Source organism: Corylus avellana, chromosome ca4 (assembly GCF_901000735.1).
Source record: "Corylus avellana chromosome ca4, CavTom2PMs-1.0".
Lineage (NCBI taxonomy): Eukaryota > Viridiplantae > Streptophyta > Magnoliopsida > Fagales > Betulaceae > Corylus > Corylus avellana.
Window position 1 is genome coordinate 4,533,012 of NC_081544.1, and position 24,472 is coordinate 4,557,483.

At 39.8% G+C, this 24,472-nt stretch overlaps 1 protein-coding gene across 3 annotated transcripts in view; it reads right to left on the bottom strand.

The window, feature by feature from the left end:
- Positions 1-24,472, bottom strand: part of LOC132178802 (serine/threonine-protein kinase TOR) — an 88,489-nt gene that overhangs the window by 32,975 nt on the left and 31,042 nt on the right. For 2 of the 3 annotated variants that reach the window (XM_059591355.1, XM_059591356.1), the window contains 12 exons: positions 20,950-21,102; positions 13,802-13,923; positions 13,575-13,677; positions 13,358-13,453; positions 7,949-8,079; positions 1,866-1,968; positions 1,610-1,786; positions 1,450-1,542; positions 1,284-1,319; positions 586-684; positions 397-495; positions 122-284 (listed from right to left, as the gene is read on the bottom strand). In XM_059591355.1, coding sequence (XP_059447338.1) covers positions 122-284; positions 397-495; positions 586-684; positions 1,284-1,319; positions 1,450-1,542; positions 1,610-1,786; positions 1,866-1,968; positions 7,949-8,079; positions 13,358-13,453; positions 13,575-13,677; positions 13,802-13,923; positions 20,950-21,102 — 1,375 coding nt within the window. The remainder of the gene's footprint in view (positions 1-121; positions 285-396; positions 496-585; positions 685-1,283; positions 1,320-1,449; positions 1,543-1,609; positions 1,787-1,865; positions 1,969-7,948; positions 8,080-13,357; positions 13,454-13,574; positions 13,678-13,801; positions 13,924-20,949; positions 21,103-24,472) is intronic. The other variant, XM_059591357.1, reaches the window with a different exon arrangement.

The following is a 24,472-nucleotide window of genomic DNA, read 5'->3' on the forward strand; positions in this document are numbered from 1 at the left end:
AATACATATGCCAGAAGTTTCTTGTTCATTCTAAAAACTTTTCCCATGCACTACAGAGGTACTTAACGGCAATAAAATTTTAATTAGCAAGACAGGATATCCAAAACTAAATAGCACTAACCGCCAAACACTTTTAGAGTGTGGAGGATATCGGGAACATAGGTGTAGTCATTACACCTTTCTGCATCACTTAGAACTTGGATACAACCTGGAAGAATACGAGGAAGATGCTTTCTAAACTCGTCATTGAGGGCCAAGCAAAGCTGTTCCACTAGGTGCAGAACCTGAGCAAAAAGTCAAGTATATGTATGAAAACAATAATTGCAATAGAAACACAAGCACAATAATCAATGTAACAATATGACATGAAGGTGATTGTACCCAAAAAGGACTTACAGGATAGCCAAGTGAAGGACGGCTGGTAGCTGGAAAACCGAAGGATGACCATAATTCCGAGATTAAACAGAGCAAGTCTTGCAGGTATTTTCGAATATGCTGCACATGTGCATCAAATTCCTAACACGAGATCCCGAGAAACCACAATAATCATAATGTGTGATATTATTGCATGACATTAAAATATACCTGACGCACAATAGACACCAAAGTTCCAAGCTTCCATGTTATAAAATCCTTAAGAGTATCTTCACATGTACGAACAGTATGAAATAGATCAGGTAAAACCTACATGCAAGGGTAAGAAGCACAGTTAAATCAAGCATAAACAAACCCAGTGGACCAGTGTATCAGCCAAACTTTACTACAAAAATATGTAATTAAAATATTGTTTAGCATGCACCAGTACTGGACCTCCCACAAATACTGTCTAGATCAATGATAGACAGACAAAAACACAAAAAACATTATACTCTTGTCTTCATTAGTCTTCTCCCTTTTATTAGACATCTATATCCATTTTTTCAATGAACTGAAGCCGCAATCACAACTGGATAGAATGTGAAAACAAATAAGCTGCAATTCCCACTAGTTAACAGGATGCCCTTCTGAAAATATTATACCTTTTTTTGTTTTCATTAAAGTCTTCTAACTTGCATTATACATCTAACCATCTTTTAGTAAAGAGAAGAAGCAGATCACATTTCGATACAATGAGAAAACCTATCAGCTGCAATTCCTATACGTTAATGAGATGAACTTCCAAAGAAATGAACAAATTAACATGTTAACGCCAAGAACTAAAGCTGAAATATATCATCTTTCACAGTTAACAGACTAAAAAAGTAGAATAATATGCAATTACTACTGAAAGTTAAAAGACAAACCTTTGGTAAGTATGGAACACAACCAAGACCCATCGACTAATCTCGCAAAACAATAAGTATAACAAGAAAATGACATCAGAGAACACGAAGATCAATAACAGTTACAAAAAAGTCGGTATACAAAAAAAAAAAAGAAAAAAAAGACACTTCCTTGTGTTAGACATACCTTAAATATGAACATAAGAGATCCAACCACCTTTAGGTGGTAGCTAGCAAGTGAAGGGTCCCTAAGAATTCGCATTAGTGAATTGATCGCAACCTAGAACCAAAGAAACTATTACAACATGCTAAAATAACTACATTCATATATCAGGTTGATGCACTACCGTGGAATAATAATCTTCGGTTGCGAAAGACGGCCAAAGATCCATAGGCAGATCATCCATAGACTGAACATGGCCTGAATCATTGGCAGCACGGGGTACATCTCCATGTGACCCTGGCAAACATGGTTGATTTCGTTTATATACATGAGGATCCAGAGCGCCCATAATACCAAGAACCTGGAGAAGAACAAGAATAATCTTAGTAAAAGAAATCAGTACAGCATATAACTTAGAAATATAGTTCAGAAGTAGCTACCTTTAGTACTTCCCGTCTGGTAGACCATGCTAACTCACCATTCAGCAATTTCAAGAGTAAGAAAAGTAGCTGTGGGTAGTCATTATATGGAGTTATGACATACCTGTTAAATTTATACAATAAGTCATCACAATCACATGTAAATTACAGACTGAACAGAAAAATCACATACTTCACTTATACATGAATCTAGATCCAGTTCTATAAATCATTAAGTGCAGCATAGTCGGCTCTTGTATTTAATGCCATAAACTCTCTGGAGTGAACTTTGTTGCATAATCAAAGAAGCAGGAAATGTCTTAAGGAAGATGGAAGAGGACGAGAATTCACCAAAGTCTCATCATGTTTTAGTACTCAATTGTAGTATTTTTTTTTCTGGACAAATAGGGAAAAAAAATTAAGGACTGTATCCACTGTTGATCCTCGATACAAACGCAAAGAAATTGACGAAGGCAGCCTAGTTTGCTAAATTGTACAAAGTTGAGTTGCGACTCCTGTAAACTTTGGTGGCTGACCAAGCACCGAAATTTTTGAGCAGCTTATGGATATCCTTAATGATAGGAACTATTGCCCAATCCATTCAGTTTCAGATTTTAGATTGCAAGGATAACCGTTGGAGATCCTCCTTCAATGATTACATTTTTCACACCAAGTGTTGAAGCTTCTGGGATGGCTAAGAGTGCTGCTTTTGCTTCCCCTATGCTTGAGTTCACGGGCTGGGTTGTCAAAGTCCATCCATGAAGAATATTTCCTTTGGAGTAATGGCATAAGGCAGTTAGCAAGCAGAAGTTTTCTCCCCAGCAACATCTATGCTCAGTTTCAAGTATGACTCGGGAGGGTGGGTCCATTTTTCTTGTTCAGTCGGGGCAGGCAACATGGTGGTCCATGTCTCTGTGTTTTCGTAGATCCCATTGATATGGCCTATCAACATGCCCTATGCTGAATTCCCCATTCAAGCACTCCTCCAGCTCTCGGAAAAGGACCCTCCCCCTTCCAGAAAACTGCTTACCACCACCCCAGAGGTTTTCTCACAACATGAACTCTCCTTCCCCAACCTCTCATGTGCTCAACAGTCGCTCCTAAGACGCTAACTTAATTTAGTAGTTGGAACTATTTGACAGCCCCTCAAAAAGCAAATATTCTCACCCGTTCAAACCTGCTTTAAAAAATCTCCTTGTGCCTCTCAAGTGTTCAATTAAATGCATTTTATAAATATCATTTCCAATGGGACAGATAAATATTGATTAGCCTCCACCATGTAACATTAGTTCAAAAAAAGGTGGGAGGAAAATCTTATGGTATCTTAGTCTATTAAACAGCAAAAAAGGAGAATTGTAACTACAGAATGCAATGTGCCTCAATCCATTTACTCAAGAAGAACACAAGATACTACCAAAGCATAGAAAAAGGCAACGCATATTACAGAGGTGCTTAGGGTTTGCCTCACAAAAGATAAGGTGTCATCCGCAAATAGGAGATGAGACAAGGAGAGCTCATCATTACTCCTAGTCCCTACTGAAAAGCCTAATAAAAGCCCCTATTCACCATAGAGGACAACACTCTACTCAAAGCCTCCATACCACAACAAACGGCAAAGGAGACAAAGGATCCCACTGTTTCAAGCCAAGAGAACAGTTATAGAAGCTAGAGTGAGTACTATTAATCAAAACAGAGAAATGCACTGCTATCCACTCAAACCCTTTCTCTACAAACCCACATTTCCTCAACATATACAGCAAGCAACCCCAATTAACATAATCATAGGCCTTTTCCAAATCCAATTTACAAAGCACACCTGGTTCTCCCGGTCTGATTCGACTATCAAGGCATTTAGACTTCTTTCAAAGTTACCACGAGCATGGAACTCATGGAAAACATTCATGATATCTTCTTTATTAGCATCCTAGAAGGTCTTTAAAAAAATGAAGCCAAAGAAAAATTGTCAAGGCCTAAGGCCTTATCCTTTTTTTTATAAGTAATAAGAAATTTTATTAAAGAAAAAGGAAATCCTGAGGCACCCCTAATTACATAGGGAGTATACAAAAGGAAGCCAAAGCTAACCCACTGAAGAACCACAAAAAACCCATCCAAAACAAACCCCCATGGAATTCAAAGCTACCCCCAGAAAAATTCCAAAAAACCCACCCAAAAACCTCAAACAAACACACTAACACGTTACCCACTAACCAAACACCTCATGCCAAGTCAAAGCACTATGACACAATAGCCTTGCCCTTCTCCTAGAAGACGCACTAGCAATGCCATAATTAACGGAGCTTTTTAAATTTAATAGCTCCCTCTTGCCCATAGTCCTAGGCTGCACAACCTCCATTTCCCGTAGAAAATCCTCTTTCACGTCATCCAGCAACACCGAATTCGGATCCTCCTCTTCATTGCAATCCAACACCCAATCAAGGGGATCGGGGGACAGCTCCCCATCCCAATCGTCATCTTCCTGATCCCACCCAAACTTGAAAGCTTCATCCAAAGTCGAAGAGCGACCACTCACTACACCATCATCCTGAACAGCCAAACACGACGACGAATGAGACTCCCCTTTCTCTTTCGGACTTGGGTTAAGAAACCCTCACTGTAGAAATCCCCTCATCAAATTTGAGTTCTTAGAAACAGGCTTCACTTGAGCTGCAACAAGTGCAACCTCCGATGAATTCTGAGCAGCAAACCCCGCAACTGGTTTGGATTGGTATTGTACCCGTGGAGCACTAAAAGATACCACCGCCTCAAGAAGAAGAGAATCTTTCACCCGAACTCCTCTTTCTTTCTTAGCTCTCTGGTAGTATGTCAAAGTCTGCTTGTATACTAAAATCCCACTCCCCGAAGAAAAGTGTAATCTCTCTCCCAAAACTACTTCCCCTGCAGAGTTTATAGAAGAATTTTCCAGTACAAAAACCGGCCCAGATGAAAGCGTAGAAGAGGGAGGGACTGAGATAAGAGGATCAGAAAAAAATCACCAGGTCAGACCTGTTAGCCTTCGGAAACTCTAAACCATGACTAAAATCTTGATCCAGAACCAAAACTGAAGCTGGAATCGTGCCCAGATTTGATCCAGGTTCTGAATCAGGTTCCATACCTAATTTGGAACCAAGATCTGGAGCATGATCCAAACCGGTATCCAAACCAGGATCCAACCCGATTTCCGACCTGCTATCCAACTCGACATCCAGCCCATAACCCAACCCAGAATCCAACCCGGTAAAACCTTGATCCAACCTGAGATCCAGCCCATTATCCAAGCCTGCAAGACCCATTTTTCCAACATCGTTCCGCTTACCTTTGGGCTTCAGAACCAGCCACCTAAGATCCGATCCAGCTCAGAACGGACTTGACCTAGACGCTTCTTCACCCATCGTTAGCCGAGAATACCCTTAATCTTCTTCCTGCTCATCATTGCAGCAGCCGCCACAAGAGGACTCGGCAAACAGCGCTCCATTTCATAACAATCCACTGCTATTTGTGACTCCGCTCCGTCATTCCACGTCTCAAAACAAGTCGACATCGGAAACAAGTCAAGAAAACGCGACGATAGGAGCTTCATCCCAACAACTTCTGCCACAACACAGGAAGTCAGTCGTAGCACTTCCACAAAAGACCTCCCAGCCTTAAACCCCAGAGACGACTCACTCCGATTCACCTGAATCTGCTTCTGTGCTGGAGAGGGGACCTCAAATTCCGAAAATCCAGACTTGCCTGAATCGCAAGCATCTGTTGCAGCTCACCTGCAAACCGACACCAGCCCCACCCATGTTGACCCTCTGCGATCCAGATGATCCCTTTCCGTTCGCCTTCCGGATATACAGCCACCTCCAGGAACCTACCTGCCTTGTTTCCACTCCCACAAACCATCAATGCCTTCTCTTCCTCGCAAAAAGACTTGACAAATTCAACCTTCACCGGAGACTGCACAGCATCTTGCACTGTAGCCACCAACCAGGCAGCACCTTGATGACCCACAAAAATAACCCTACAAAACCCACCCTTCTTTCCTCCAGACGAAGATTTGAAAGCCCTTTCTTCGCCGACAAGCTGAAGGTTTTTGCTTCAATAGAGAAGCGTCGTTCCATAAGCACCTCAAAGGACCAGCCTCCAAGATCTCAGAGACATAACAGGCCGAAATATTGAGGGTAAACCCTAACGTGCAGCGGTACCACGCGCCACCTCTACGGTGGAAGTAGACAAGGAAAAACAAAGAACGTGAAGAGAGAGAAGGGAGCATTTTTCTTTTATCGTCCCTTGAGATATCTTTAGTTTTAAAAAGTTAATACTTTTTCAAAATGGTGAAGGACAATACCTTGTGGGCTGTTGTTGCTTTATTGTAACAATACAATCTCATAGAATCCTTAGAATCAAACCCAAGCTCTTTGAAGAATCAGTGGCACCGGCGAATGGGATTTTTTGAATCGCCAAACACTCCCCTAGGGCTTCGTACCTTCGTCTCAGAAGCATCACAGGCAGGAATTACCAAAGTTACCCCTACAAGAAATGTAGCTTACTGAAAACTGCCCCGGTCCAGCCAGCACCTCCACATACAACCGCTTCCCCCACCTCCACCAATGGGGCTTTCAACATCGACACCGATGGCCTAACACCCTTGCCTATTGAAATGGTGTCAACTAACGTATTTTCGATGGTCTCTAATCTACTCCCAAACCCATATGCTGACTGGAAGAAAACTAAGGCCTTACGCAGCTCAAAAGCAAAGGTTTCACAGCCCTTGTTGTCTCTCCCTTACAATATGAAGATGTATCCCCTCCGGCCACCACCACCGTGCTTTGCCACCACTACACACCCATGGTTGTTTGAGCATCATTGAGCGATGAATGCCCAATCGCCCACCCTAGAAGATTTAATGTAGTCCTTCAACCCCTCCGCCTGAGGCTGAGCCTCCGCGATAGCCAACAACCAGGCCATGATGACTTTTTCCCCAAAAAATTAGAGTGAATACCCCTTCCTTCGCATATACGCAGGACAGAACACTCCTCCTCAATCACGAATTCAAAAAGCTTTGCTTCGATGACAAACCTACTTGAACTCCCCATGGCTTACTTTACCAGCACCCTAGTATTTTCTAGATAAGTTTTTAAGCACTCACGTTCATAAATATCATGTGTACTTTTAATTCATCAAGCACTCAGAGTTCATAAATCAGGCCGCTACAGTACCACATGAACAACTGTGAACAGTACCTTCCATCTTTTTTTATCACCCCAACCCCAAAGAAACCATCACCTACATCAAGATTTTTTTTCCCTAAGCAATACATGGGAAAAGGATACACAAGAGATAATTTGACATGAGGTTCCACCCAATCTTGGTACACTTCCAATGACTAATTCTAATACAGCCCTAGAAATTAGTTGATTTTGATTCAAATTAAATTCAATAGTGTCCTTGAGTAAGATTTTTCAATGAGAAAGTCTAAACATCCTTCTCCCATACAACTTTTTTAAAAACCAGCCATTAGATATGTAGGACCCACACAGGTGTACATGTGGGTCCCATAGATCCAATGGCTAATTTTTTAAAAAAGTTGTTTGGGAGAAAGACAGAAGGAGAACAAATAGCAGTTCTCTTTTTCAATTGGACATCAATGACACCTAGAGACAAACCCACACCCAACTCCTCTCATATGCAATTGCATCAATACTAAAATTGAAAGTCAGCTGATAGATGGAATAGAGTGATAGAGCTGATTGATGGAATAGAGTAATAGAAACAAAAAAGAGAAGGGGCTCAAGTCTAACATGAATAACTAAACAATTGAAACCTAAACATCATATTGCAACGTATTTCAACATTATGCTGCTCATTGAACAAATCTTACAGGAAAAATCGCATTTAACCCATGTTGAAACAAAAAAGAGAAGGCGCTCAAGTCTAACATGAATAACTAAACAATTGAAACCTAAACATCATATTGCAACGTATTTCAACATTATGCTGCTCATTGAACAAATCTTACAGGCAAAATCGCATTTAACCCATATATATTGTCTCACAACTACATAGATCTATCTTAAAATAAGTGATACAACATAAAGCAACATCAGAAACACGACACATACCCAGTGCTCTGCACAACTTGACCAAGAGTAGTAACAGCCACTTCACGTTTTGTAACAGCTGCTCCATCCAATAAAGCATCAACAATTAAAGGCATAAGTTCAGGAATGTATTGTCTCATTGAATACCCACCCTATACAAAGAGAACAACCCAAAAACAAGGAAGAGAATATTAGGGCAATAGAGAAAAGAAATTCTCATTAATTATGAGGCAATCATATAAGAACTCATCACCAAACAATATAAATACTAATTGTCAGTATACCAGGACTGAAAAAAAGAAAAGGATACGTAATAAATTAAACCAAAAAAAAAAACAGTAATGCTGAATAGCAACAATAATGAATAAAATGTGACACCTAAGAGTGTAACTGTCCACTTAGCCAAAAAAATAATTGAAGTAATTGAAATATCAATAAAAGCGCAAAAGTCGCAACCCAATTACACAAGCAATATTCAAGAAAAACACCTAGCTAGAAATAGAAAACAAGTCAAGAAATTCATGAAAATTAAGCAGATTAAGATCTAAGGCACCTATCCAATTGTAAAGACTTTTGAAGAAGAAAGACTTTAGATCTACCACCGTCCTCTCGCGGTCTTCAAAGCATCTATAATTTCTTCCCCCCAAAGACACCACAAAATGCAGGGCGGAACCATCTTCCACACAGCTGCACGCTAAGGGCTACCTCCCAAACCTCTCCAACGATCAAAAAGGTCTACTACTCTTATAGTCATAACCCAACCTTTCAAGACCATTAACATCCGAATTTGACATAAACATCAACTGATTATTGTAACATAAATTAAATAAGTAGAATGGTTTTTTTTTTTTTTGATATATAAAAAGAGCGCAGAGCAACCCATATACACGGGAAGTATAAGCCGAGAGCGCTTAGGAGGGGGAGAAATGAAAAAAAAAATCAGAGAAACTAATCACTAAAGGAGCTAGCCAAGCGGCCGTCCAAGAGTAAAGAGTAAAGAAGAAGAAATGAGTCAATTCCTCTATGGTCCTAGTGGAATTTTCAAAACATCTAGCATTTCTTTCATTCCAAATACACCACATAAGACACAGAGGGATCATCTTCCACACAACCGCGCTTCGAGAACATCCTCCCGACCACCAGCTAGCAAACAAGGCCCTCACCCTGCAAGGCATGACCCAATGCAACCCAAATCGCTGAAAAATCATATGCCAAAGAGCACTTGCGAGCTCACAATGGAGAAGAAGGTGATCGACTAACTCTCTGGTCTTCTTGCACATACAACACCACTCCACAACCACTATGTTCCTCTTACACAGCGTATCATGAGTCAAAATTTTGCCTAAGGCCGCAGTCCATCCGAAAAAAGCCACCCGCAGAGGCGCCTTAGTACGCCAGATGCTCTTCCAAGGAAACTCCTCTTGATTAGAAATGGACAAGGCCTTAAAGAACAACTTAACCTTGAACTTGGCCTTCTTGGACGAAGACCAGCAAATACGGTCGACACTGCCTAGGGAAATCTTGCAAGAATACAATCGATCAAAAAAAGGAGAAATCAAATCCATCTCCCAGTCTTGGACTGACCGAACGAAAATGACATTCCACTCAACAACCCCATTCCTCCCAATAAAATTATCCTTCACCCAAGCTTCTTTGTGTCTGGCGATACAAAGAATGGTTTATGCATGCCAAATGTAACATACACCAAAACCAAAATGACAAAATGAATAAACAAAGCCCAATCAGGTTATACAGTCGATCAGAATCATGTTTGAAAAACCAGGTCAAACCGGTCGGTTCAACTAGTTGAACTTTGACTGAGGTCAATGGTCCGGATGAAGATTGAACCGACCAATTGTATGGTCGAACCAGCAAAAGTGTTACGATTTTGTCAAACTGATTTATCTCTTGAAAGTGTAAAAGATTCATATTTTTTTCTGCTTTTTCCAAAACGCTCAATAAATATTGTATATTTGAATTTATTATAAAAATTACATAGATAAACTACATTTGATATCACAGCTGATTTATTTACTATAATCATGCAATTGCAATGCTATTTAAATAAGTATACGTCTTCTTTTTTTTGATAAGTAATGTTGAATAAAACAAAAGCACAGAGGGGCGAAACCTATTTACACGTGAAGTATAAAAAGAGGGTGCCTAGATAGAAGAAGAAAATAGAAAGAGAAAATTAGAAAAACTAATCACTAATGGAGCTAACCAAGCAGCCGTCCAAGTGAAAAGAGTAAAAAAGAAAAAGTGGATGAGCTCCTCTAAAGTCCTAGTGGAATCTTCAAAACATCTCGCATTTCTCTCGCTCCATAAACACCACATAAGACATAAAGGAATCATCTTCCACACAACCGCACTCCGGGATCGCCCTCCCATCCACCAACTGGCAAATAAATCCTTCACCCTACCAGGCATAACCCAATGCAACCCAAAACAACTAAAGATAGAATGCCAAAGAGCACTAGCCACCTCACAGTGAAGAAGTATATGATCTATTGATTCTCTGTTCTTCTTACACATATAATACCATTCCACAACCACAATATTCCGCTTTCGCAAATTATCATGGGTCAGGATTTTGGCGAGAGCCACAATCCACCCGAAAAAAGCAACACGCGTAGGTGAACCAGTTACTTTTCTTATCACTTACCAGTTTTTTCTTCTTCTTTTTTGACTTTAAATTAGATAATTCTCTGTTTCCAAGCTCGCTAAAACTCTATAATTTTCTTTTTAACTAGTAATTCATAACATTCCATTGGTTTAATGTTTATTTGGGCCAAGGGAATGGCCTAAGGCCTCCACCCTCTACCTCCTCTTTGACTCTTTTGCTCACGGCAAAACCAAACACTAAATTCAACAGCTGAGAGAGAGAGAGAGAGAGCAGGGGGACCTTGTTAGCTGCTTTTCTTAGCAAACTGCCAAAGAGGCGCAAATACATAAAACGCAAACCCACAAAACGGCTTAGACCCTCACCAACTATGTCCATGCAAAAGCAACTGGGCTCCTAACTTGGTACCAGGGGTTGCTCCAGACAATATATCCAAAGTCGGACCTAGCCGTACAGAGAGGAGAGAGAGAATAAATAGAGGCCTAAGGCAGTCTACGGATTACACTATCCACATCAATTGCATAAAATTCGCAAAAAAAAAAAAAAAAAATGTACTTTGCAACAAGTTTTAGGACATGTTTTTTTTAATAAGTAAAAATGTATATATCAAAAAAACCCAAAAGGGCACAACAAAATTACACTAGGTAGAAGCGAGCACCAAGAATCGCCCAAGAAAAAACCCTAAGCTCACAAGGAGCCCCACAAGAGACCCACATAGACCCAAACAACACCCTAAAGCCTGAAACATACCAGGACTAAGACCTACAAAAAGCCCAATAACAGCCCTAAAAATCCAATGACCCCATTGCACCTCAGAGGGGAAAGAAAAAACATTTTTAGACCCAAGAAACCCCGGCTGACGCTGGCACTTCGCCTGAGTCATGTTTAGAACATGTTTTACCCTTCTTTCTAATAGGTTTTGAATAAAAAACCATTAATTGTTACATAACCCGACACGGGTAAATCCAAGAACTCAATTCAGTTATTCTTCCCTAGTTTTAATAACCACTGGAAGATAGACGGATTTTTTGAAAGAATTGTTCCAAAAACAAAGTGCAAGTTCAAAAAGAGAAAGGTGGATGAAGGTAAAACCCCGATCCCATATTAGGAAAATGAGAAGTAGCCCACATAGTGGGTGGTTTATAAAAATAATCATGAGTGCTAAGTTCTACATTGCCTAATTATTAGATGAAACTTGACTTTATAATTCGATAGGGAGGCTCCAAATTGACAAGTCTTTTTGGAGTCATAGTGCAGATGTGGCTAGCGTTTTTCCCTAGGTTGTTATAAATAGTATCAGAGCCACCTAGTAATGTCAAGCCATGTGGTACTGGAGCACTGCATGACATGGCTCTAAAGAGGACATCAGGAGTTTAAGAGAGGGAGTTTGTGACACTCCAGTCCAATATTAGGAAGATGAGGAGTAGCTTCATAGAGTAAGTGGTTTATAAAGATAGTCATGAGTGTTAAGTCCCTAGCGCTTTTCCTTGAATCGTTACAAATTGTATCAAAGCCACCTAGTAACGCCAAGTCATGTGGTATTTGAGCACCGCATGACGTAGTCTCGACGAGGACGTCAGGAGGTTGAGAGGGGGAGTTTAGAACACCCTGGTCCCATATTAGGAAGATGAGGAGTAGACCACATAAAGTGGGTGGTTTATAAGATATCCATGAGTACTAAGTCTCAAATTTCCTAGTTATTAGGTAAAACTGTGCTTTATAATGAATTGTAGAAAAGCTCCAAATTGACTAGTCCTTTTGGGGTAAACCCCCTCTTTCAACGTCAGGAGGTTGAGAGGGGGAGTTTAGAATATCCTGGTCCCATATTAGGAAGATGAGGAGTAGCCCACATAAAGTGGGTGGATTATAAGATATCTATAAGTACTAAGTCTCAAATTGCCTAGTTATTAGGTAAAATTGTGCTTTATAATGAATTGTAAGAAAGCTCCAAATTGACTAGTCCTTTTGGGGTGATAGCGCAGATGTGGTTAGCACTTTTCCTTGATCATTATAGTGAATCTTGGAGGGCTTCTTTTGTCTCTAAGGTGGGTGAATCATCGAAGGAGGTATCTTGAGAGGGGGAGGGGGTAGGTTACCCCGAGGCAAGGTTGTGTTATCACACTATTGGGATCTCTTATGGGGGGTGATAAGAAGGGTTTTCTAGATTTCTTGACTTTAGTTGATGAGAGGCAGCGTCAAGAGATTCCAATCTCTGCTTCCAAACCAAAAGGGAGAAGGGAGTTTAAGAATTTAGAGTGCTCAATCAACTTTGATGCTAGGGGAGTTGGCTATGGGTGCCATGTGCTTTTTTTAATGATATTTCTTTACTTACCTATCAAAAAAACACAGAGAGAGTGAGAATAAAAGTATATTCCACTTCGGTAAAACTCATAACTCGAGCTAGGACTCTAAATTAAATGTAATTTGAACTAATAAGAAAATTAGAATCAAATGGAACTTGATGGCTAGGTCAACAATATCATATTAAATACTTAAATGAAAAAGTAAATACCATACTAGAATTATTTATGTAGTAACAAATCATTGTATTAATTATAACTACTATCTCCATTTCAAGGAGGCTCTTGGCCCAGATAATGTCCTAGGCAAGGGAGATCGGAGAAACACAAAACACCAAATCAAACTTATTTTCTTATTGTTCAAAAACTTCTCTTTGGATCAGAAAATAGAGTAGTTGGGTGAATCAAAAATCCGAAGGAGGTTCCTGGCCAATATAATGCTATATACAGTAAGGCATACAGACTTAACACAACCAGATAATCTAGAAAACATGTAATATTACCCACCACTCTGGTAAGATCCCCAACAGTTACAAGAACTCCACTAATAATGCCATGGTTGGCATTGACCCCAGCACCATCTCTAAGCCTAGCCACAAGTGCCTGACAAGCAAAAGCCATTTATTTAGAGATGGGAATACAAAAACATAAAAGAACTTACTAATCAAAAAAAAATCATAAAAGAACTCCATAAATGTCATAATCACAACATGACATATTAAACCTTGTGTATTGGAGCAATGTATGGAAGAATTAGTCGTTCACAATTCCGTATTAGACAGCCTAGTAACTTTGCACTTTCTTCTCTGCATTTGCTATCTGCACTGCTACACATAGCAAGAGAAGTCAACATCTGACTCTCTTTGACAGCCTTCATATATTAAAAATACAAATTCTTCATTCTAGCATATTTATGACAGAAATCAAATAGAAGGAATTTATTTACATCACCTATGCTCCAGATAGGTCAACAACTGTATGAGATGACGACGAAGCGCCGGAAGTACATATGCAGGATTTTTTTCAGATAACCTCCCAGCCACAGAAATTGCATATTCTCGAACATCAAAATCCTGCAACAAAGTAATATCTTAATATTAACAAGATGCTACAAAAATGGAGTTCCAAAATGGTCCATAGAACATAAATATTTCAGATTATTCACCTTCAACAATAAATATCTTGCAAACGGAGAAAGAACAATTATAGATATACGACAAATATTTTTTTATTTGATAGGTAATCAAGCAAATTTTATACGACAATGGGAAACACCAAGCAAAGCAACTCAGTAGCAGCAATGGGAAACACAACCCACATTACAAACTCCACACACCAATTTACATTAGAATCCCAAAAATTTGCATAACCCTATACCATGTTAAATTATCTAAAATGAATACAAAATAACTTTTTCTTTGAAAGTTAAATATTTATTTAGAAAGCATCTAGAAGGTTACAACCCAAGTACACAGTCAGAATACAGGGGGAAAACTAGAGAGCTCGAGAGTGTTAGGACTTGGAATTCAAGAAAGCTCAAGATACAATTTTTTTTTTTAATTATAAGTAAAATATTAAGATAATTATGAAAAGTAGAAGGATATCGCTCCTGCTAAAGAAACATAAAATGCTCTGTAAAAGAAAAATAAAATTCAAGAAAAAAGTCGCCATTCAATCTCTTCAAATGCTCGACTATTCCTTCCCAAGCAAAAGCATAGCTCTCCAAACCAATCCTCTATCTTACCCCAGCCTCTGGTGTCAACTATTACAAACCTCTAACACAGATGGCACACCAAAACTCTGAAAAAGCAAAGAGAAAAGTGCTCCTGCAATTGAGAAACCATCCCCCACACTCTTAACAAAGGTTTTTTCACCAATTACCCATGCATTACACATAACACCAATCACCTAAAATTTTTTCTGCTTAATCAATTAAAACCAGTGAGATTTTCTGCAGGCCACTAATTAAACCAGATAAACCGAGGTTTCACACTCCTCATTGGAAGGATTGGATCATTCATCCGAAGGGCTTTTGATCCTCGATCCAAGTCTCGTTAGCTGAAATGATGCTTATGATTCTGTTTGCGAGAAGCTAAGTTCGCTTAACCTGACAAGCAGGCAAGAGAACTAGCCCCAGCAAGCAGGGGCCAAGCACACTAGCACAACAGCCACTATGCATTTGCGCATCCATTTTTTTGCTCCCCCTTTCCACCAATATAACACCAATCAACTCAATTTTTTCAGCTTAATTAAATTAAAGCTGGTGAGATTTTCTGAAGGCCACTAATTAAACCTAGAAAGCACCCTCAGTGGGAGCACAACTTTGCGAAATCTCATTCCAAACAGAGTTCCTCTTGAAGCATGTTATTATAAGATTTCACCAATTATCTCTCTATTAGCGCATCACAAACCAAATGACTCCTTGAAGCATGTTATTATAAGATTTCACCAATTATCTCTCTATTAGCGCATCACAAACCAAATGACTCCTCCACAGGGGAAGATGATACCCTTCAAGAGTAAATCATAGATCAAAGGAGAGGCAATAAAACAACACTGCCAAACACCTGAGGTGCCATTTTTCTAGTTGACTTGGCTATGCCAAAACCGAGGAAAGGAAAAGCTGAAAATTTCCGTTCCTAACCACTTCTTATGTTCTCTGAGAGAAGGAATGGAAACGGCTCTCACCAGTACCACCGACACTTGAGCTAGCAATCACAACCACCACTGCCCCAATTTCCAACTGTTATGACAAGCACCCCATAACATAGCCAATCAACATTGAAAACTGAGACTCCAGCAACCAAAGAATAAAAAAAGATCAAATTGCAAAATAAACAAAGAACCTGGTCGAAATCAACAGAAAGAACAGGCATTGTATCCGAATATTAATTAAAATTGGAGAACTTAGATCAACAAAGCTTTAATCGCAACTAACTGGGATAAGCTACATCAGTTCTGTTATGCCACTCAGTTATAGCTAAGATCAGGTCTCCACTTACCTTCCTAGCAATCATGTCTGGCCTCTCCCCGCCAATGTAAAGATGCTAACCTAAGGCTTTGAATAATATGTTTGGTATGTGGGTATGACTGTGCTCAAACAATTCTCTCTCTTTTTCTGATAAGTATGATCATCCTGAAAAAAATCCAGGCGAAACAGCCCAAGACATGAAGACAGAGACAGTGGTAGGCTTAAGGATATACACAAAGCAAGGACTGAATAGCAACATTGGTAATGGCATTCACAGGGGTGGCTCCACTGATGCTAGAAAAGTATTATGTTCTGTCAAGAGAGAAAGGGGGAAGAGTCATGAAAGTAAATCCCCTCGTCCTGAAAAAGAAGAAAAAAAAAAAGTTCATAAAAATTACTTCTTTTATTGGTATGGCATTCTCTACTCTCACAAAATTGCTTTTTACCCAGTTTTGTGGGAATGAAACTCACAATTAAATGGAAACATGATCCCAATGTCCATGACCCAACCTGATAAAGGGCAGAGTAGGAATCCCAAACCAGTCCTCCATTCCCATTTCCAGCAAACAAACAACTGACCTAGTACACTAGCTTCTGGAAGTCAGCAAGTACTACGAAAGGTCAAGTCCAAATGAAAAGGAAAAATCACTAATAGGTGAAGCACTGTGAAGTAATCTAATATTGTCATACAAAATAGTAATTATAAATTAGTAATTTACGGCCTGATATTTATGGAAAAATAAGCTCCATATGCAACAAATAATGTTCATACTCGTATGTCTTAAAATTCAAGATGTTGGCATCTAATGAAGAAAGGATGTGCATATTAAGATTTAAACGAACATTGAAATATAGGAGGAGGAAGGCTGGGCTGCTTTTGAGACCCAAGCAGGTATGGGTCTGGGCTGCTTTTGAGACCCAAGCAAGTATGGGTCGCAGGTCTGGGTGGTGATCCTGGAGCTTCATCTTCTTCCAGCGGGTCTCTTACAGATCTGGGCTTGAATGTTAAAACTTCATCGGCAATTTCTGAGGCCGATCATGTGTGCCAAAGCTGGGGGTGTTGGGTACGACGCCGATGGTGGTGGGAGAGGCGCTGACTGGACTTGCGGCAGGCGGGACAGGTCTGGGAACAACCCAGACAGCATTGAAGAGTCTGGGCGCGGCCGAGGGGGGCCATTTGTGTGGGGGAGGGTCCTGAAACGCTGTCCTTTCTGATTAATGCTCCGGCGAGTGAATGGAGTATACCTGGACTTGATGGAGCGGCAACGATGGGCTTGGGTACAGGTTCGGGAACACCACAGAAATCGCCGATGAGGCTGGGCTTGGACGAGGGCAGCACTGCAAACGTCGGGAAAGTCCAAGGTTTGTGATATAAGTCGACTACAACCCCAGTGAGGATTGGGAGTGATACCAGTGTGGTGTTTCAGTCGAGGGAGGCTGATATCAAGCTGTGATACCGCTGGCTGCCTCTAGGGAGAAAGATAGCGAGGGGGTTGAGCTGGGGAAGGGTGCACCAGTTATAGGTAGGGGGGCGGAGGAGAGTAGTGTGAAAATTATTACTGGTGGGAACTGGTCACTCAACATGGGCTCTATGGAGGTGGCACCAGGCTGGGTGAAGTTAAAATCCCTCACCCCCCCTATGCACTACGGCATGTTCCACCAACTCATGATGCTAGCCAACTCATCCCACAAAATTCTTCTATCACTAGCATGGTTTGGACCATCGACCCCTGCAAAAGCCCAAATGGAACAATCCTCGATGTTCCTGAAGGAAACTGCCAGTGTATAATCCCCTATATATACATACATCTATCTTCTCCACCACCCTCTTATCCCATAAGATCGAAATACCCCCTAATGCCCCTCAAGCATCTAAGTAAACCCAATCCACATGATTACACCTCCATAGGCTATGCACCAAGCTCCGTGATGAACACTGCATCTCGGTCTCCTGGAGGCAAACAATACCCACCTTCCAATCTTGGAGCATATTACTCACCTTCAACCATTTGCTGCCCTCATTCAACCCCCTCACATTCCATGAAAGGATTCTAGGCTTCATAATTCAACTTGATTTCCCCTCCCCTTTCTCTAACCAGGGCTTGCACACCCACCTCTACCATCATAATTGATGGCACACTCTAGGTTCTTGATCTCCCTATTACCCTTTGTACACTATGAGATGGACCATCCGGCGTCTCTTTCATACAGTCCTTCTCAAGAAAATTCAACAGCGCCATCATTCGCAGCTTGTGGCCCGTATAAGAAATTCCCACAATGAGATAAATCTGCTCTGCACATGTGAGCACCCAATCGGAGTTCTCCTCTTCACCCTCTGGAATGGAAAAGTGAGTATTCAAGCCCTCACCCCTCGACACTTCCCCCCGGCTCAATTTCCATAATTTCTTCCTCACTAAAATGTGACAATTCCATATCAGTGCGCTGCTTGTCATCGTTGGCTAGAGTACTAATCACCATTTCCCTCCCTTCTTTTTCCCTTTCGACCATATTCTATGCTCGAAATACAGCAATCAGCTCACTTTCCATCGGCCTCCACCCATGCCTTGGAGAATCCAAGGCTGCCCTGTTTAAGACTCTTTATTGCATAATTTGTATATTTGGACTGCGGCATATCTTGCCCCTTTGTCGATTACTTATGCAGACTTTCTTATCTGCTTTTCTTTTTCTAGTTAGGTGTTCACTAATGTATATATCTAATGTACTTAGGGGTGCCTTATACTTTTTTTTTTTTATAAGTAATGTTTATATATCAAAATCGCAGAGGGGCGCAACCCAAGTACACAAGAAGTATATAAGAGCAAACGCCTAATTAAAAGAAGAAAAAAGAACAAGAAAATCAAGATAGCTAATCACTAAAAGGGCAAGCGAAGCTGCTGTCCAAGTGAAAAGTGTGTAGAAGAAGAACACCATGAGATCCTCCAAAGATCTCTTAAAATCCTCAAAGCATCTCACATTCCTTTCTAACCATAAACACCACACTAGGCAAAGGGGAATCATTTTCCACACAACGGTACTTCGAGAACGCCTTAATGCCACTTTTAAAAAGCTGTGGGGGTATGGCAGTTTTTTCAGATTTTCATGCTCGTGGTAAGTTTGAAAAAAGCCTTAATGCCACTTTTATTTCTCTTATTCCAAAGGTTCCTGGGGCGTCCGAGCTTAAGGAGTTTCGTCCTATTAACCTTATAAGTGGGATTTATAAGATTATTGCTAAAGTTCTTGCTAATAGGATGAGGAGGGTGTTGGATAGGGTGATTTCAAAGCCTCAGAACGTGTTCGTTAAAGGAAGACAAATCACGGACTCGGTTCTTATAGCAAGTGAATGCTTGGATAGTCGTATCAGTTCTGGGAAACCGAGATTGCTTTGTAACTTGGATGTAGAGAAGGCCTAGGATCACATTGACTGGAAGTTTCTCTTGTATTTATTGAGGAGATGTGGTTTTGGTGAGAAGTGGTGTTCTTGGATAGAGCAATGTATGTTGACCGCTTGTTTTTCCGTGTTGATCAATGGCATTCCTGTTGGTTTCTTTAGAAGTTCCCGAGGGGTGAGGCAAGGAGATCCGTTGTCTCCGTTTCTGTTTGTCATTGTTATGAAGGCGTTTAGTAGGATGATTGTTGCTGCCATCGAGAATGGCTTGATTTCAGGTTTCTCAGTGGGAATCAGTTTATCTAAAAGGGTTAACATTTCCCATCTTTTGTTTGCAGATGACACGTTGGTATTTTGTGGGGCGAATCTTGATCAAATTCGTTCCCTTAAAGCCTTACTTATTTGTTTCGAAGCTGCTTCTGGTCTAAAGGTGAATATGGCTAAATTAGCTTTGGTCCCCGTAGGTGATGTGGTTAATATGGGAGAATTGGCTGGTGTTTTGGGTTGTGAGACAGATTCTTTGCCTTTAAAATATCTGGGGCTCCCCTTGGGCGCTCGCTTTAAGGCCAAATCTATCTGGGATGACATTTTGAAAAAGATTGATCAGGGGTTGGCGAGATAGAAAAGAATGTATCTTTCTAAGGGAGGTAGGGTTACTCTTATAAAGAGCACCCTCTCTAACCTTCCTACTTATTTCTTGTCCCTTTCTCCTGTTCCTGCTTCGGTGGCCAAGCGCATAGAGAAGCTCCAACGTGATTTTCTATGGGGAGGTTTAAACGAAGAGTTCAAATACCATTTGGTTAATTGGGACAAGGTTTGCTCTCCTATCTCCGAAGGAGGTCTAGGGATCAAGAAATTGAGACTGTTAAACCAGGCTTTGTTAGGGAAGTGGCTGTGGCATTATGCGCACAAGAAAGAGGCTTGGTGGCGAATGGTCGTGGATGCCAAGTATGGTTCTGAATGGGGTGGTTGGCATTCTATCAACATCTCTGGGTCTCATGGGGTGGGTCTTTGGAGGTATATTGGTAGGGGGTGGCAGATGTTTTCTAGCCATACAAGATTTGATCCAAGAGATGGATCCAAAATCAGATTTTGGGATATATTTGGTGCGGAGAAGCGTGTCTTAAAGATTTTTTCCAGGCCTTTACACCGTAGCTAATGCAAAAGACGCGTCTATTGCTGACAATATGGACTTCACGGGTGGAGCTCTTCAATGGAATGTTAGCTTTTTTCGGTTGATTCATGATTGGGAATTGGAAGTGCTAGCCTCATTCTATACTTTGTTGTACTCTCATAAAATGAATAGGGAAGGAGAGGATAAAATGTGGTGGATTCCGTCTAGTAAAGGGAAGTTCGATGTTCGATCGTACTATAATGTCTTGGCTGTACAAAGTGCCTTATACTTTTAATAAACATGATTGCTACTTATCAAAAAAAAAAGATTTACGAAGCATAAGCTTAAAAGGCAAAGAGTGTAATTATGCTCCAAAATATGTGCATTAATGCCCCAAAAATAGACAAGGAACAATTAAGTGATAATGATTCATCTACAGAAACTAAAAGTAAATGAATCCACACAGGAAACAGAAGATGTAAAACAAGTTAATTCATTAGTAGACATTAGTTCTCATAGAAAACTAAAGAATTTAAATTACTAATATCATTTGCATCAAACAAAAAAATTATATACTCAGTCTAGTATTTCCAACAAAGGCATAGTTATAACAATAGTAGAGACCAAACCTCATCATTTAAAGCAGCAAAAACTGCACTCAGACTATCAGCCTGTGCCAAAAAATCATCAAAACCTCTATTACCATGCAGAGAGGAAAAGATAGAGCGGCGAACGGTAACATCAGCATCCACAACAGCCGCAATGAGAAGCTTTTCCACAAGCTGCAGGGAGCCCAATACCAGTTAGCAAGGAAGAATATTTGAATTAACAGACAATACCTATGATACGCAAGAGCAAGCCACAAAAGAAAATTAACAGGGATACTAAATGAGATCCAAAATCCAGAACAACGACATCACATTAGCAAATTAAGATATCAATAAACTCTAAAAACTACGAGTGTTAGGGATAGAGCCCTAAAAACCCTTCTCTTTTTTTTTTTTTGTGTGATAGTTTCTTTTAAATAATAAAGTTGTTTATTTTTTGAGAACGACTAGAGCATTGAGCGTGTATATATATATATATATATATATATATATATATATATAGTCCTTACGTTACATTGAATATGGTTCAAGTGTATTAATGAGATTATCACATAGAAGACCTAAACCATAATGCCTTTTAACTTATAAGCCCAAGTACATAGTCGGTGATGGGATTGGGCATTCCATCTGATAAAGATATAACGCATCAATCATGATGATATATTTTAATGTTGGAAGTAGAGACTTCTCATTAATAAGTTGGTGTGGATAGAGTACAATGAACAGGACTACATAAGTTATTCTATATAAACTACTGTCAATTGAATAACTTCAACTCACAACTGCTTATAACATTGACTCTCAATCCTAAGAGGAATGTGAACTAAAATGTAAAGTGTAGGTCATTTTCATACATTTAGGAGTGAGATCTTTTGAGGTCAAAATCTCGATGTGTTGAGTGATCACCAGTAGCATTGTAGGAACACTACTGCTTAAGATGGAATCCATAATCACTTTGATTGGAATCAAAGAGACGTTAAATATACTCTTGAGATGGAATTAATGGGAATCGATTATTTTTTGATAAGTAAAATATATTATCAAAGCGCAAAGGGGCGCAACCCTAGTACACAGGGAGTATACAAGAGAGCGACTAAGAGGGAGAAAAAGAAGAAGAGAACATAAAAAGGAAATCATGGAAGCTTATCACTAAGGGCGCTAGCTAGCCAGCGGTCCAAGAAAAAGGGTGTACAAGAAAAAGTATAGAAAGTCCTCAATATTCCTAGACGAGTCCTCGAAACATCTAGCATTTCTCTCAATCCAAATGTACCACATAAGGCAAAGAGGAATCATCTTCCACACAACAGCATCTAGCATTTTAATGGGAATTGATTATTCTAAGTCTTGGACCTGAGCATTTTAGTAGGAGTTGCTAAAATAAAATATACTTAATGCAATATGATTTCAAGAGTATAAGAATAATTAAGAGATTAAATCGGAGACTCAAGGATTAAGAGATACTGAAACAAAGTGAAAAAAACCGCCATAGCACAACGAAAAACAAATTTTAGCCCAACTAACTAGATGGAATTTGGACTCATCACCAACTCCACCCCACAGAAAATCCCTCTGAATTTTCTCAATCCGGTTAGCAACACCAACGGGAACGGGGAAAATGGATAGAAAACAAGTGAGCAAATTGGAAAGAATACTTTTAATCAATGTCAACCTGCCACCCTTCGACAACTAAAGCCCCTTCCAACCAGCCAAACAACGTTCCATTTTTTCAACACCACCATCTCATATTGAATTAGCCTTGTATGAAGCCCCCAAAGGAGCACCCAAATTCTTCATAGGCAAAGAGGACACCCTACAACCAAGGATATGTTCAAACCTCTAACATCATCCATCACGCCAATAGGGACGAGCTATGATTTAAATAAATTAATCATCAACCTCGAGATAGCTTCAAAATATAAAAAGAGACAACACAGATAACAGAAATGGTCCAGATTGGCCTCACAAAATATCAAAGTATCCGCAAACAAGAAATGAGACACAAAGAGCTTGTCAGAATTCCTCAACCCCACCAACAAAACCTGAGAAGAGCCACCTATCCACTGCGGCGGAAAACATTCCACTCAAAGCCTCCATGACAACCACAAATAGCAAAGGAGATAAGAGTGTCCCCTTGCCGTAGAACATGACTCATGAGTAAGCTATAGAAACTACTTCTCCCCAAAGAAATGCACCACAAAAATATAGTAAGCTATACAAACTCTCCATTTCTCCCCAAAGCCACATCTCCTCAACAAATAAAGCAAAAAATCCTAGTTAACATTCATTAGCAACAAGAACTGAATCAAAACTTTGTCTCCCTCTGCTGAACGCATTCTGAGATATGGAGATAATTTTCTCTAGCACTATCTTCAACCTATTAGCTAGAACTTTAGAGATAATTTTATACACACCACCCACAAGACTAATAGGACTGGAATCCCTAATATCAACAGCCCTAGCTTTCTTAGGGGTAAGGGAGATAAAAGTTGCATTGAGGCCCTTTCCAAACCTCCCGCGAAGATGAAACTCCTAAAATACATTCATGATATCCTCTCTAGGGACCTTCCAGCAAGTCTCAAAAAACGCCATGGAAATCCATCAGGGCCCATGGCCTTATCACCATTCAGAGCTCTCACAACCTCAAAAACTCACTCTCCTCAAAAGTTATTTCCAACCACATAGCCTCCACAACACTAATAGAATCAAAAGATAGATCATCCAACAATGGCCACCAACTGAATTGTTCTGAAAAAAAATTCATTGTAAAACTGCACCACACGGTCTCCTAATATGTAACAGTGTTGTTTCTTCTGTGTGAGTTAGCTAGACAGTAAAAAATCTAAAGCGACCCATTTTCACTACAAATTTGTTATGTATTTCCATGCAAGAATCAATTTTTTTCTCTATCTAAATTTCAATGTTTCTAGTCAATGATACCTAAATCAACATCAATATTTTGTTCCGTACATATTTGGATTGATGGAAATCAATAGAATCAATCCAAGAATATATTACACTCAATGGAAACATGCAAAATTTTGACGCCATAATCCCTCATGGAGCAATTAATTTGGACTACCAAATTGACCATCATCTCCCCTATTATACAAACAATTACACTAAGATAAAACCATAAGACCCCACATAGCAAGTGATACTTATTAATCTGAAAACTATTATTAGCAAACAACATAGACTAATAGAGCCCCACAACTATGGCCACTTAATGATTCATAGCGAAAATGCAGGCACACACAAACCAATAATTGAAAAATAAAGCTAAGTATGTCATACTACAAGTATTCATTGAAAAACTTGTACAATTACATGTACAAGTAGAAGTCTACAAGCAGTTTTGTGTCAATTGTTGAAGATATATGTGTGTGTGTGTGTGTGTGTGTGGGTGTGTGGAAAAGTTTGTTTAGTTTGTTTTGTTATCCCTTCCACCCATTCAGCAAGTTTACATTAGGCTTGCATCTACTTTCAAATGTACTTTCTATGATATATATATATATATATATATATATATATATATATATATATA